The sequence below is a fragment of the Populus alba genome, chromosome 5 (assembly GCF_005239225.2).
Source record: "Populus alba chromosome 5, ASM523922v2, whole genome shotgun sequence".
Taxonomy (NCBI): Eukaryota; Viridiplantae; Streptophyta; class Magnoliopsida; order Malpighiales; family Salicaceae; genus Populus; species Populus alba.
The window spans coordinates 20,249,323-20,265,485 of record NC_133288.1 but is presented as its reverse complement, the minus strand read 5'-3'; the positions used below and the strand labels follow the sequence as shown (position 1 = coordinate 20,265,485).

At 34.5% G+C, this 16,163-nt stretch overlaps 1 protein-coding gene across 3 annotated transcripts; it reads right to left on the bottom strand.

The window, feature by feature from the left end:
- Positions 1-10,277: 10,277 nt before the first annotated feature.
- LOC118061647 (pentatricopeptide repeat-containing protein At3g63370, chloroplastic) lies at positions 10,278-16,092 on the bottom strand. 3 transcript variants are annotated; one of them, XM_035075155.2, is made up of 3 exons: positions 12,612-16,092; positions 12,455-12,547; positions 10,278-12,366 (listed from the first exon to the last, which is right to left on the bottom strand). In XM_035075155.2, the coding sequence occupies exon 1, from the start codon at positions 15,770-15,772 to the stop codon at positions 12,899-12,901; it is 2,874 nt and encodes a 957-aa protein (XP_034931046.1). In that variant the 5' UTR covers positions 15,773-16,092; the 3' UTR covers positions 10,278-12,366; positions 12,455-12,547; positions 12,612-12,898. The 3 variants fall into 3 exon arrangements, with proteins under 3 accessions (XP_034931046.1, XP_034931045.1, XP_034931047.1); XM_035075154.2 differs by having other exon boundaries at positions 12,455-12,538; XM_035075156.2 differs by having other exon boundaries at positions 12,455-12,532.
- Positions 16,093-16,163: the final 71 nt, after the last annotated feature.

Genomic DNA, 16,163 nt, shown 5'->3' with positions numbered 1-16,163 from the left:
AAGTTCAACAAAAATCAAACCCATGAAATCACTAAGATATATACCAGATTACCTTTTTAGAACTTGGCTAAATGTAAGATCCATGTTATCTGACAAGATATCAAACACATTTTTAATAAATGCATGCCATTGCATGTGAAATATCTGGACCGAAATACTTGAGAAAGTTAAACATCTCCCTCTGCGAATGTTTAAAGAAATCAGCAGAACAATACCTCCTGATTTTAATTAAAATAGCATTTTAAGCCATGAACAGATTATATTAAATTGCAGGATTCCCTTTTTTCTTTTGATCATCTCAATACCTTGATTGCAGTGACCAAAAACTGCTGTGTATGGCCACTGCAGCTCACCGCAAACCTCCTACAAGCAGCTAAGGCTATGTCTGCTGCACGCATTTGAATCCTTTTCTTAAGCTGTTAATTGGGTTCAGACGAGATGTAAAGGCTACTGCAAGCTCGTGAGTGAGAGAGAAGAAAAGGATGAGAGAAAGGAGGGCCAAAATGGATTTAAAGGTGATGATCAGATGCAATATAATGGTTGTTTATCCATTTTTGGACGCATGCAAGTTGCTATTAGTTACAGAGTCTGCAATTTACAGATACAGTAGACCGCTAGGCCTGTGAGGTGTGTGCCATCCAAGTTTTCGGAGGTTCTGTAGTATTTTTTGTCAGCGGGGTGTTTGTGAGCTGTGTAAGAATTATTTTTTAATTAAAAATATACTTACTAGTCAGTTTGGGACTTTGGGCGACTGAATGACAAACCTTCCAGGGTGTTTAAGAGAATATTAACTATTATTTTTAAAATATATTTTTTTATTTTTAATATCAACCCATCAAAACAAATTAAAAATACTAAAAAAATAATTTAAAATAAAATAGTTTTTTAGTTTTTTTTTATGAAAAACAACTTTACCACACCAATTATTCACTTGGATTTCATAATTACTCCTTTGCAATAGCGAGCATTGAGATAAGCACCCATTAACAAATTAATTAAATCCAGCAAAGTATAAATTGCATCCTAACTATAATTTTATTTTTATTTTTGGAGAACGAACATGTTACAGAGAATCACCATATTACAGAAGTATGGTAATTTTCTGACGATCAAAACCCATATAACATTAAAAGGAACTGCGATATATGTATATATTGTCAAGCAACAGAGTCTAGAATGATAGCCCGCGGTTCATGACAGATGACAGGGCTGGATAAACATTTTTTTATAGTAAAAAAAATATCCAATATTTTGGATCAATTTAGAATATCTTGATTAATATATAATTCAAATTATCAAATTGGAATAATCTCCTGAAAAAAATAAATAATAATAACCAAATATCAATTAATTAAATTACAAAAAATAATCAATTTAAAAATATATATATATATAAAAACTAATCAAATTATTTTAACTAACCTAACACTCGTGATATGAGAATAAAATAAAAAAATAATAATAAAAGTTAAATTAATAAAAAAAACATATAAAAAATTTAGGCTAACTTAACTAACTTGCACTTGAATAACACCACAAAAAAAAAAAATATCACAAAATTCAAGAACTAATAATTTAATGTAAAATAATTAAAGTGAAAAAAAATCATTTTTATAAAAAAATTATTGTCAAAAAAAATAATTCTCAACTTAACTTAATTACACCACTACCTCAAATGAGTAAAGATGACACCACATAAAAAAAAAGGAATAAACCACAAAGCTAGGACCTAAAATCTAATATTAAAAAAAATATATAAAAAAAATCAATTAAAAAAAACTAAAAAAAAACCAAATTTAAACCAGGTTAATATTTAAAACCAGTAACTTTGGTTTTGAGACCAGGATTATGTCATAGAAAGCAGACACAAAAAAATAAAAAAATCAAAATCCCTAATTATAAAAAAATTAAAAGACAACAAATAACAATCAAAATATCAAGAATTAAATTTGATAGAAAAACTAAATGAAAAAACATAATTAGAGATTAAATTGAAAAATAAAATAAATTAAGAAAAAAAAAATAAGAATCAAGATTGGATACAAAAATTAAATGAAATAAAATATTGAACGATATAATTAAAAAAAAATAAACCAATAAAATGATATAAAAAAATATTAATAAAAAAGTTAAGACCAAATTGTATAAAAAGTAAAATGCTTTAAATTAAATTGAAAAACAAATAAACTTCAAAAAATTAAAATTAACACAAATAATAATAAAAAAGAACCACATTTGAAATAAATACAAATTGGAGGCGGAATTGAATTTTGGTTTTACCATCATAAATCTCGAGGCTAGAATAAAGAAAAGATAAGAGAATAAAAAATAAATAAATCGTCATAAAATCTCACCACGCGCAGCACCTCATCAATTATGTTGTCACTTGGATACTTTGAAAAATACAATAATTAGATTATTTTAACAATTATATGACGTCGCATGAGCCGCCCAAAACACTTGGTCAGCGTACACTCACTTTAACAACACCAACTATTTTTTTAATAATTTTTTATATTTATTAAAAGAATAAATTGATCCTCGTTAAAATTGATTATAACTCAATACCCATGAGTTTTAGTTTTTTTTTTTTTTTGCTTTTAAAGACGTTGTAGTAGTCATTTCACTTGGCTAAAAAAATAAAGGAACAAAAAGCTCGTGGATCTCAGCTTAAAAAAATTCACCTTTAAGGGTATTTAAATAATTTAGCTATTTTGAAAAGGATCCACGTGTTGGCTTGGAAGATCGTGGTCATAGAAAAAGATAGGGGAGGGGTTGGTATAGGATTTGTTTTGACAAAAAAATAAATTTCTAAAATGGATTTGAAAACTTGGTTGCAATGACAAGCACAACTGTGCTCCCTCACTTTAGTAAAAGACTTTCAGTGATTTGAAAAAGGTATTTAGTGATATTTTATTTCTATGTTTGTGTTTTAAAAAAAAATTAATTTTTTTAATTTTAAATTAATATATTTTTAGTGTTTTTAAATTATTTTAATATACTAATATTAAGAATAATATTTAAAAATAAAAAAATATTATTTTAATATATATTTTAAAATATAAAATTATTTAAAAAACAATCAATATCTTAGTCAACTATTAAAAGTAATGCTCAAGCAAGCACCCTCACGTGAGATAGCTGCAAACTTCAAGAAGGTAAGCAGGTAAACTTTTGGAAAGATGCTTGGCTGATTGATTACTGTTTAGCTGATTCTTATCCTACTCTATTTCTGATCTGTTCCTTGAAGGCAGGCCTTGTTTGTCAAGATCAGGAATCGAATAGAGGATGTGCGGCAATGACATTTGTCTTGGACAAGACCCCTTAGAGCTTGGAGCTAGAGAGAGTTTGATGCTTCATAGGCTAATGTCTGATCTAAACCTAGCAAAAGTCCATCAAACGAGAAAAAGATGATTTGGAAATGAGAAAAGGATGGAGGGTATACTGTTAACTCCTGTACGCTTGCCCTCATCAGGAGCAGCTTTGTTGGACCCAAACCATACAAATGTTTGAAAATCAGCTGGCACTCCCAGAACTGAAATGACCTTATAGCTGGCTATTAATTAAAGGCTCTGTACTATAACTTTCCTCATCAGGAGATGTATTTTGAGTCCACGAGATAATTGTTCCGCTTTTTCTGGCTTGGAAACTTTGGAATAAAGTTGAAGCACGGGGAGGATTGAACTGGATAATGCCTTGTAACCCAGATGATCTTCCATGTCAGTAGCAGATGATCTTCAATATCACGAGCAAGGCCTTGTACAGTATAATCATCGTTAGTTTAAAAGATATGTTTGCTGTGACTTTATGTTTAGCATTGTTTGGGCTCCTTCGAATACCAAAAATAAATTAATGTTCCGAGGAAAAACATCATATTTGAAAGGATATCTTTTGCTGCAGGATGGTATAAGTAGTCTATTATGGTATACAGGTGCTTACCTGTATTAAAACCATGAAGACACCTCATCTCTCTCATATTCTCCTCTCTCTCTCTCTCTCTCTCTCCCTCTCTTTCATATTCTTTGGAATGGGTAACCATTGAGCATCTATTTATTCACTGTCATCAAAAGTCTGGAAGTTATGGACCAGATTTCTGCTTTGGATTGCTTTGCAATGGTGCATGCCTATGTCAGTTCCTTAGAGTCTCTTGTGACAGTGTTCCAACGTAAAGCTCTTTTCTTAGGCTCGTGGTTTCTTGTGCGGAGGGATTTGGTCGGCAAGAAATCAAGCGATCTTTGAAAATGTTATGGCGGATTGGGACTCTCAGTATTTGAACTGATATTACATCGTTTCTCTCTTTGGTTAAATTTTTCTTGGACAATCATGGCTCGTAGATTTGTTTAGATGTTCTGACTGCTTTGCTGAGGTGGGACTAGCAAGCCTTGATTTCACCCCCCTTCACGGCTTCACGCATCCTCTTATCTTTAACAGCTGCAGATTGTTTTTGGCTCTGCTTATTTTATCATTATATGCTTGTATACCAGCTCTTTCTAGTTTCCATCTTTTTGTATATATGACACTTTGTAAACTTTTTTGCTAGCTGCCTTTGTATTCTGGCACTAGCTCTATCTACATGAATTTTATATATATATATAAAAACTGAAATCCATCTGTTAAGTTTTTTTTTTTTTTTTTTAAAGAGTAAACAAGTCACTTCACTGTATAAAAAATATAAAAAATATTATTCTTCAGTACTCATTTAATTTTGGAATTCTAATTCAACCTTGTAATAATATCATTTTGCCCCCCGGAACACATATTTCGCTGCTGTAATGGAGAACAAAAATGTCATTTTACAGTGCAACATGCATGGCAAAACACTATCCCTTTGAATTTTTTTATTTGATAGCAATCAGCATGAGCATAAATAAATACAAATGAGCACGGTGATTGGGGATTTCAATTCTTAAGATTCATGGCCGAACAGAAATCAGAGACGACACTAGTCATATCCGAGGGAGAGACCATCCAACCAAGTAAAGAGGCCTGCCCTCTCTGTGCAAGCTAAGCTCAAACACAAACACAAACACATGAGAATCGTTTTATAATTTATATCCCTTTCAAGAACAACCATTTGTAGTTGATGACCGACAAGCAATACTTCATCGTGTGGTTCCGTCTTGAAATGCAAGTACGTGTATGGACCATAGAGTTAGTATAAACTGCAGGCTCTAGAGCGGTCCTCCTAATTGCGTGATGTGCCTGGCATCGAAGATGATAGAGGAACCTCATTCTTACCCCTGGCATGCTAACATAGAGCCCGCAGCACAAAACAAAGTCGCTACTGTTTAGTGACTTGCGTCCGTGTAAGGACCAGAGATTTCATAGGTCAGCATAATTTCTAGCAGCGTTATAAACGAGTTCTAACTAATGCTGTTCTTCTCTTGGCATAATACATTAGCCCTAGCTGTTTCTTCATCACTTCCACTACATCACAAGAACTACTTCTCTCCTTCAACAAATTGGGAATTATAATAAATGAAAACGTTGTGCTATGATCGATTACAATTCTTAATTTGTAGCTCCACTATGTTTTAGGAAAAATAGAGGATTCTTTGCTCGGTTAAAGATTTTTGCAACTAATAATATACCCGAGTATGTTCGTGTGGAATCCCACACTGGGGGCATCTTTAATTTCCTTTTTTTAGTCTTGGCACTCCAGTAAGCTTTTCTTGACCTTATCTTTTTGTCCACTTCGAAATATTGAACCTGATAATTTTTTCTTTGCTGGTAATATTCTAGTTAATGATCTCATCTAACTTTGTTTGTTTACATGTAGCAAGATGGAACACGATGAGAGAACGAAAATTTTGGGCCTCCATTAATATAAGCATAAATGTTCTTTTGATTTTTGACACGGCTTTCATGCTTATGGCATGCATACTCTCTTAACGCGAAAGGAAAAAGAAGCACTTACCATAGCAAACAAAAAACTCAAAGCTAAGGAAATGGGGACCCAGAAGAGTTAATGTGGGATTTCATTACATCCATGCGAGTACATATTGCGTCGCATGATATTTGACTTCACTATATTTTTATCAGTCGTAGTGGAGAGTGCAAAGGAGAGACAAAAATAACTCAAGCAACTGGAAAAGAAAAGGTTAGTAAACGCATGCCTGACCACACAAGAACTGAGGGAGGGAAAAGAATATACTTACAGGGAGTTACTATACATCTTTTCAGATTTGAAAGATGTGTCTGGAATCTATTATGGGCCCCCAAATAGGAAGGAGTGAGGCTGTCAGAGCATGACCTAGCTAGGGTTAGTTCTTTCGCTTCTAACCAAAGATAGATCATGCTGGCAGCTTCACCTTTTCCCTTGTGAACTTCTTTTAACCACACGAAAACAGATCAGGTCAACTCCCTGCACATTGTTCTTTCATTATTGTATGAAAACAGAAACTGAGCAAAAGATTCCTCTTCTTTAAATTTTTTTTTTTATAAGCAGAAAGATGCTTCTTATTGAAGGAGATAGATCAGGAAGGTGCAAGTACAAGAAAGTAGTTTCAAACATGTGCCTATAGGCTATAGAGAATGGAGATAAACCTTCAAAACTATAATCTGAAGATTGTACAAATTTATCTTTGAAAAGCAAAAACTCCATTGAGAAAAATAGAACGGAGAAATATTGAAAGGAAAAAAACCAACAAAAGGAAATATTTAAAGGAAAAAAACCAAAAAAAACCTTAAAAAAATACACATATTCAGATGAAAACATGGAACAAGAGAACGGAGACAATTGATGAGAGGAGTGAAAGTCTTTCTTTTCTTCATCGAAGGAAAACAGAAACTACCACAGAGGAAAGAAAGAACGGAAGAAAGAAAAACCCTAGATTTCTCAGATGCAAGGATAGCATAAATAGAGGGGAAGCTGGGGCAGAAGTAAACGAGTCAAGAGAGAATCATTAAGAAAAGACGCAAAACCCTTCTTGTTCAACAGTGAATTAAAGGAAAAGCATCATGTGGACAGCTAAGAGGCGGGGGGTCTAGCTGGGCGAGGCTATAGAAAGATGGAGTATGGCATAGTTAAGCAGAGTGGAGATAATATAGGGTCACAGGTGGCGGTAGAAAATATAGGGCGGCATCGCAGGCAAGGCTGGAGGCTACTGGTGCCCACATAAAGTACTGTTTTGTGCATACGAGGCAACAGTACAGTAGAGGATCCGAAAGGCATCACACCACAACTTTCAAATATGAGAAGGTCACTGTACTCTGCAATTATTGGGTTTCTAATCTAAGTGTTTGGTTAGTCTTTCGATGCATTTTGTTTGGATTCCTTGCTATTTCACTGCATGCCTGGCGAGTGATCATTCATTTGTACTTGTGACAGCCCCCCCCACCCCCCTCCTCTCTGGGCTTTGCTTTGTTCAAATTCAGTTGTCAATTCATGGTTGAAGGGGTGGTTTTAATGCCAATTCTCGCCCATCGAGAAAACTCTCTATATCCTCTTTTGTTGGCTTATGGGATAATTAATGGTGGCGACAAGATCTATCCTTGCGATAAGTAACGAGTTACATCCAAGGCTCGACTAAAAATGATATAACCAGTTGTCCAGAATGTTATTTATTTTTTTAAGTTTCAGTTTTGTAGGGTGGTGTATAGTTTTTATTTTGTTTTGGTTTTTTTATTATTTTTTTTTTAAAAATAAATTAAATGTTTTTAATATTTTTAAATTGATTTGATATAGTAATATATTGATATTAAAAATAAATTTTAAAAAATAAAAATATATACTATTTTAATGTATTTTCAAGTAAAAAACACTTAAAAAATCATTTTTACCACAATTTCAAATAGGAATATTAACACAACATGTTTAGGTTTGACAGAAAAATCAAGCCGAATGACATGGATCTAGTTTGCTTCTATACCCAATATCCTTGATTTCAGCTACGTGTTGAACTTAATTGTGAGTTGGTCTGATATCTTGGGTTCACCCAAACACCAAGCCCTGATATTTGTGTGTATGGAAAGATGTTGGACTTAACATCAACAGATGCAATTATGCGCTAAACTCAAGTCTCTTCTCTCTTCTGAGGCTCTCTCAAGGCTTTAGGGGATAGACTTCTTTAATTATGAGAACTATTTTCCCCCTAATAGGGGTGGATGATATAGTTCCATCTCCTCTAGTTTAAAGGCCTAGTTTGATAGACCTACGCTCCTCGTTGCTTCCTTCAATTTCTAGCCGAAACATGAACTCATTATTGGAGGAAGCAATGTCTTTGCTCTTAAAGTCAAATCTGACGTTACGAGGATCTGTTTGATTTTGTTAAAAAAAAAGAAGAAGAAATAAAGAAATAGTTAAGTGAAGGCACCGAGAATGACAATTTCTTTTTAAGAAAGAGCGAAACTTGCTCAAGAATTCTTCTAAATTGTTTTTAAAGAGACTGCAAATAGCGAAAGTAAAAGAAAACGATAAAAGCAACAACAACCAATGTTATAAAAGAGAAAAATTTCCACTCTTATAGTTAAATAAATGACTTTTCATGTCATCTCAAATATCTATAAATCTAATTAATTATTGCATTAAACGTACGCCGCTAATTTGTTTACCAATAAACACTTCTTTTAATAAAGACAGACCATCTCAGTGGAATTTCTCATATCAAATTAAACTTGATGATACCGAGATCTGCCTTTTTAGTGGATGAAATTGGTGTCATCCAATGTTTTTCTCTTTCATCAACCAAAATTTGATGACTTTCTTCTTTTCTCTCAAATCCAAGAACTAAAATGTAAAGAATACTAACTTTTGGACTAAAATTGAAATTACACATCTTTTAGGAATTGTAAAGTAAAAAAAGAGAGGAGATTATGACGATGAAAAGGAACTTTTTTGTATAACTCTAGATTGGCTATGAGTTTTTCTTACTTTACACTTTGATCCCTATTTTTTAAATTGTATTTTAGATTAGCTATGAGTTTTTTTTGTTTGATATTTTGGTCCCTGATTTTAAATTTTTATATAGATTGAATAAATTTTGATAAATCTATTATTAAATTGCAATAATAATAATAATAAAAAAAACAGTTTCAAGCTCTAAAGAAAAACACTCTGGCAGTGTTTTGCATAGGTATTATAATATAGTGTGTAATGTAATGTAATAATTAAGAATACATGTTCTCAATCGATCCGGGTGCATCGATCCTAGATTAAAGGGGCATATAAATTATCTTTAACTTTAACGAAAGCATAAACATTACTTAAAATATGTTTAAATTAAAATTTTAAAAAAACTATTAAAAAACATGAACAACGTCAAATGCTAAATTACTTGCAATAAAAAATGCAAAAACATTTTTTTAAAAAACACACATTTTAAAGAACTACCCTTGTAAACGCCATTGCATGTCAAATATTTGGACCGAAATACTCGAGAAAGGTAAACATCTCCCTTTGGGAATGTTTAAAGAAATCAACATTGGCTTGAACAATACATTAAAATAGCATTTTAAGCCATGACTAGATTATATTAAATTGCAGGATTCCCTTTTTTCTTTTGATCATCTCAATACCTTGATTGCAGTGACCAAAAACTGCTGTGTATGGCCACTGCAGCTCACCGCAAACCTCCTACAAGCAGCTGAGGCTATGTCTGCGGCTCGCAGTTGAAGCCTTTTTGTAAGCTGTTAATTGGGTTCAGACGAGATGTAAAGGCTACTGCAAGCTCGTGAGTGAGAGAGAAGAAAAGGATGAGAGAAAGGAGGGCCAAAATGGATTTAAAGTTGATGATCAGATGCAATATAATGGTTGTTTATCCATTTTTGGACGCATGCAAGTTGCTATTAGTTACAGAGTCTGCAAATTTCAGATATAGTAGACCGCCAGGCCTGTGCGGTGAGTGCCATCCAAGTTTTCGGAGGTTCTGTAGTATTTTTTGTCAGCGGGGTGTTTGTGAGTTGTGTAAGAATTATTTTTTAATATATTTTTAATATAATATTAGAATAATCATGTGAAATAATAATAATAATAATAATCATAATCATAATCTAATATAATGGAATAAATGAAAAAATAAAAAAATTTTTTAAAGAAAAACAATCGAGTTAACTTGATTAACTTGCTTCCCGTTATATGAGATTAAAATTAAAAAAAAAACAAGAAAAAATTAAATAAAAAAAAACTTAAGTTAACTATAAAAAAATATTAATCAAATTAAATAAAATACAATAAGATAAAAATTAAAAATAAATAAACTTTAAAAAATATTAAAATCAAGATAAATAAAAATAATGAAAAAAAACAACATTTAAAATAAATACGGAGGCAGAATTGAATTTTGGTTGGACCATCATGAATCCCGGGACTCACATACTTGGCTGTTATAATGGAGAACAAAAATGTCATTTTACTGTGCAACATGCATGGCGAAGCACCTTTCCCTTTGAGTTTTTTCTTTAATAGTAACGAACACGAGCATAAATAAATAAATACAAAGGAGCACCGTGGAGGAGGGGGATTTCAATTCTTAAGATTCATGACCGAGCAGAAATCAGAGACGACACCGGTCATATCCAAGAGAGAGACCCTCCAACCAGGTAGAAAACAAGAGGCCTGCTCTCTCTCTGCAAGCTAAGCTCACGTACAAACACGCGAGAATCGTTTTATAATTTTTATCCCTTTCAAGAACAATAACCATTTGTAGTTGATGACCGACAAGCAATACTTCATCGTGTGGTTCCGTCTTGAAATGCAAGTACGTGTAGAGACCATAGAGTGAGCATAAACTGCAGGCTCTAGAGTGGTCCTCCTCCTACTTGCGTGATGTGCCTGGCATCTAAGATGATAGAGCAACCTCGTTCTTACTCCTGGCATTCTAACATAGAGCCCGCAGCACAAAACAAAGTCACTACTGTTTGGTGACTTGCGGCCATGGAAGGACCAGAGGTTTCTTAGGTCAGCATAATTTCTAGCAGCGTTATAAACGAGTTCTAACTAATGTTGTTCTTCTCTGCTCTAGCTGTTTCTTCATCACTTCCACTAAATTACCAGAACTACTTCTCTCCTTCAACTCACTGGTAATTAAAATAAGTGAAAACGTTGTGTTATCATCATTTACTATTCTTTGTAGTTCTACTATGTTTTAGGAAAAAGTTGAGGATTCTTCGGTCGGTAAGAGATTTTTGTAACTAAATAATATACCCTAGTATGTTCGTGTGGAATCCCACACTAGGGGCATCTTTAATTTCCTTCCTTTTCTAGTTCCTATAAGCTTTTCTTGACCGACCTTCTCCTTCCTTTTGTCCACTTCGAAATATAGAGCCTGTTTTATTTTTGTGTTTTAAAAAATAATAATTTTTTAATTTTTCTTTTCTTTTCTTTAAAATAATTTATTTTTGGTTTTTTTTAAAAATTGTTTTAGTATTAAAAATCAATTTTTTAAAAAAATAAAAAAATACTATTTTAATATATTTTAAATAATTTTTTTTAAAAAAACCCTATAACAATATTAAATAGCTCATGATCAGTGCCTCCTGTGATCATTACTTTCAGTCAATGCACAATGAACCTTTTATTTTCGACTCAGCACGCGAGTGGGCGTTTTAAAGCTTGAAGTGGTGGATTTCAAGCTAATCTGGCTTATGGCAAAAGCTCGTAGATAGGAAAGTTCTCATAAAAAATAATTAATACTCGCCATAAAGAAACAAAATTATAGAAGTATTCAACGGTTATCTATGAAGATGACAAATCAATCAGAAAATCTTCCACAAAAGTAATAATATTATATATTTTTGTAACCACAGTCAGAAATATAATATGAGCCGGCAGAAGTTACATACCTGTTCCATCTTTTACTTTTCCCTTTTCTTTTTCCGAGCTTCCATATTTTGATATATACATTTTAATCCCTTCTCATGATTGACAATGTATTTCCAGCAGCAATTCACCATTAGGCTTGTTAATAGCCAGATGCAGGAAGCCCAAAAATCCATCTTCAGCAGCAATCATTCTGTATTTGTAGTTCAGGATAGAGGTTACTTCAAGGGACTAAATCCAGATGAGCTCCATCAGAGACTCAGCAGCTGAGTGATCCTCTACCGCAAATTCAGCCTTTGGGAGTAATATGAGAGCTCTGATTGTGCTTTTTAGAACTTTGTAAAGTTGCGGGCTTGAACAGAAGCTCTGATTTTTGGTCTGTGATTGGAACCAAAGCTCATCGCCTTTGAGAGTAACAATAGGCAACCTCATCAACGGCCTTTTTTAATTAAATTTTAAGATATGTACTTCGACTGTCACAGAAACATCCAGAAAAAAGAAATCTCCTCGAAAGGAAACTTGTTGGCAACTCCCTACACTTTTTGTTATTGAATTTGAAGACTAGCTTAATCACCACAAAGTCACAAACATCCTGGATTTTAGTCTACCTGATTCATCATGTAACATCTGAATTCAGTAAGAAATTATTTCTTGATGATTAACAATGTCGGTAGAAAGATATCGACATGTACTTACAGGTTAACAATTTCCCTCCCTGGGCTCCTTCCATTTGAATGTACACGCAATCACTCCGGAAGCACATGATTTGATAACCTGAACCTGGAATATCTAAAGGCATGTTCACAATTTTTATATTTCACTAGAATTGAACTAATGAAATAATGAGACTTACATGAGACTGGAGAATTTTACGTGTCTAAATCTGCCCCCATACCACCTTTATCTCAGCATAATAATATGGGAAGGGTACCTCATTGTTGCCCCATACAAGTCTTGCATAAAAAGCGCACCGCAGAGGCAACTTCAGGGATAGAACAAAGAAATCTTTAATAATGCTCACTCAATAGTCCTGCTTGTTGGAATATGGCACGGTAACAGCAGCGTAAAGGGTATTGTAGGAAACAATAGAATCCATAAGAATCCTATGCGAGCCAAATTTTCAGGAACAAATTTGTACAGTCACCAGAAATCACCGCAAGAGCAGACTCCGTCTTCAAAATGATGAAATCGGCTGGCATCCCTCAAAATCAGTTCTCTTTCAAAGAATTTTGAAACCAGCTTACAAAAAGTGTGGCAATCAACACAAACACGAAGGTTCTTTGTAATTCTAATAGGGGTTCCCTCAGAAGTGCTCATCAGACCATATGCAATTGCCAGCCTTTCACTATGTCCATAAAGCATCTGAACTTTCTCTTCTTTCCCTACATTGTGCAAAACAAACTTGGTTTGAGGCACATAGCCTCCTTCCTTCTCCAACTTCTCAGTAATTTGTGCCAACTTTTGATAAATCTTGTAAGATTCTGGGTGAAACTTGTCTCTTGCAAGGAATGTATGAACCTTGTTCCCAACCTCAATCCAACTGCACCCAGGGTTTTTCTTCAACCCACCCCCCTTCATTCTCATTCTTACTTCTTCCACGTCTTTCCATCTACCACTGGCAGCAAAGACATTGGATATCAGCACGTAACTTCCTGGACTATCTGGATCCAACTCTAAAAGCTTCTGTGCTGCGATTTCTCCAAGTTTTTTATTTGAGTGAATCCGACAAGCCCCGAGGAATGCACACCAAACTTCAGCAGTAGGCTCAATCTGCATGCTTTTCACAAAATGGTATGCCTCTTCTAAGTGATTTGCACGGCCAAGAAGATCAACCAAGCATGCATAATGTTCCGGCCATGGCTCCAGCTGATACTTACATTTCATAGTTTCAAGCAATCTTTTACCTTCATTGATTAGTCCTGAATGACTGCATGCATAAAGAAGTGCCAAAAAGGTAATATGATCGGGAATTAGTTTCTGGTCCTCCATTATACTAAATAATTCAACAGCTTCTTTGCCACGTCCATGCATTCCATATGCGTTGATCATAGTTGTCCATAGTACCAGACTTTTACTTCTGGTGCAAAAAAATACCTTGTATGCATTCTCCAGACTTCCACAACAAGCATACATATCGACTAGAGAGTTCACTGTAGATCCTTCTAACACGAAACCCTTCCGGAATATGAAACCATGAATTTCTTTTCCTTTATTCAAGGCAGATAAACTCGCAGCAGAAGAGAGGATGCTCACTAGAGTTATAGAATCAGGTTCAACACTGGTTTCTTTCATCAGGTAAAAAACACCGAGCGCTTCATTTGCAAGTCCATTATGTACATAGCACGATATCATGCTCGTCCAAGACACCACATCTTTACATTTTATCGACTCGAACATTCGAGTTGCATAATTAATATTCCCACAATCTGCATACACATCAATGATCATATTCTGCATCATAAGATCAGATAAACCTCGCTTCAAAGTGTAACCATGTACTTCTTTTGCATGGGACAAGCATCTCAATCCACTGCAAGCCAGCAAGGCGCTTCCTATCATCATTGTATCTACGTCCATCCCTTTCGTCTGCACTTTCCTCAGCAATTTTAAAGCCTCAGTATGACAATTATTTTGAGCATAGGCAGCTATAACTGTTGTCCAGGAAATGAGATCTTTATTGAGCATCTTATCAAAAACGAGGCCAGCGTAAGCCACACAACAGCACTTGGAATACATATCTATAAGTGTATTTCCAATCCGTAGATTAGAATCAAGCCAATTCTTAATTGCGTAAGCATGAATTTCCTTTCCATTCAACAGATAACCCAGTCTCCCAGACGCAGCAAGGATGCTTATTAGAGAAACCTCATCTGGTTTTAGATTAGCATCTTGCAAACCACAGAAGAATTGCAAAGCTTCATTATACAAACCATTTTGAGTGAAACCTGCTATCATGGAATTCCAAGTGATGTTATCCTTCTCATCCAACTTATCAAAAATTCTAGCAGCATAACTCATTTTACCAAATCTAACATGCATAGCTACCAAAGCATTGGCCACATAAACATCAAGTACTTGATTTGATTTTAAAATAGCAGCATGAATCTCCATGCCCAGTTTCTTGAAGGAAGAATCCTCACAAGCTTGAAGAGCAGCAACCAAAGTATAAGTATTTGCACCAACACCAGCCTTCTGCATTTCCCTAAACAATCCCAACGCCTCCATACATTGCCCATTCATAGAGTAAGCTGAAATTATAGAATTCCATGACACGACATCATTTCTTTCATTCATTCTATCAAACAGTTTCCTTGCTCCGAGTATGTCATTGCACTTGGCATACATGGAAACAAGAGAATTAGCAACAAACACAATAGAATCATATCCACATTTAATTATCAGACCATGAATTTCAGCCCCGCGGTGTAGATCCTCAACCACACCGCACGCTTTAAGTACACACGGAAAAGTAAAAGAATCAAAGGGAACACCCAAAACCCGCATTTCCCTAAACAATTCAAGGGCTCTTAAAGGTTCTCCGTTTGATACATTAGCACCCATCATCGCATTCCATGTAAAAATAGTTCTCTCGTGCATTTTATCAAACACTTTGTCCGCATCCAAAATAGACCCACACTTGCCGTACATGGAAACAAGTTTAGCGCTCAAAAACATAAATTCAGATACTAAATTGGATTTTATCAAATGGGCATGAATTTGTTGGCCCTGTAAAAGTGCTCTCTTGGTTGCACAAAGCTCAAGGATTGGTGCATAAACCTCGTCAGGGTTAATCAGAAGTAAGTTGCCATAGTCAGTGAAAAGAGCAGAAAATGAGACAAAAGCTTCTTTGAGGCTTCCTTGGTTGCATGTCTCTTTAAGAGGGGAGCTTTTTATCTTCTGAGAGAATTTAGGGATTTTGGGAGACGGGTTGGCTACATGGGTTTTGTTTAACGTTTGGAGTTGGGCAAAGGTTTTAGGGATATTGTAATAGCATTGTGAAATGGACAGAGCCATCAAAGAGACTTTGCACAAGAATGGAAGGTGGCAAGGAGGATAAGAACGCAAGGCAGATCACCTTTTCCTTTTTAAGGTTTCGTTTTTATTTCATAGCATTTAATTTTCGTTGATGTCTTTTTCAATCTTATGATATTTTCTTGTCATATTCCCATTTCAGCAAAAGAGCGCCTTCTACTCCTACGTCAACATGACAGCTGAAAGGAATCTATCCAAAATCAGTCAACACGGCGAACCACAAGAACAACCCGTTAACATTCTAGATTAGGATGCTCCATTAGAGCATGTGCCAGGACCTTTAGTTCCGAGAAATGCATTTTTGTTTAAGATCAACAATCTTTCCCCATTACATTCCATAAGCAAAGAAACATCATCATAGTGAGCGTACTAC

Coding starts and splice junctions, on each gene's coding strand:
- LOC118061647 (XM_035075155.2), bottom strand. CDS start 15,772: ATGGCTCTGTCCATTTCACAATGCTATTACAATATCCCTAAAACCTTT.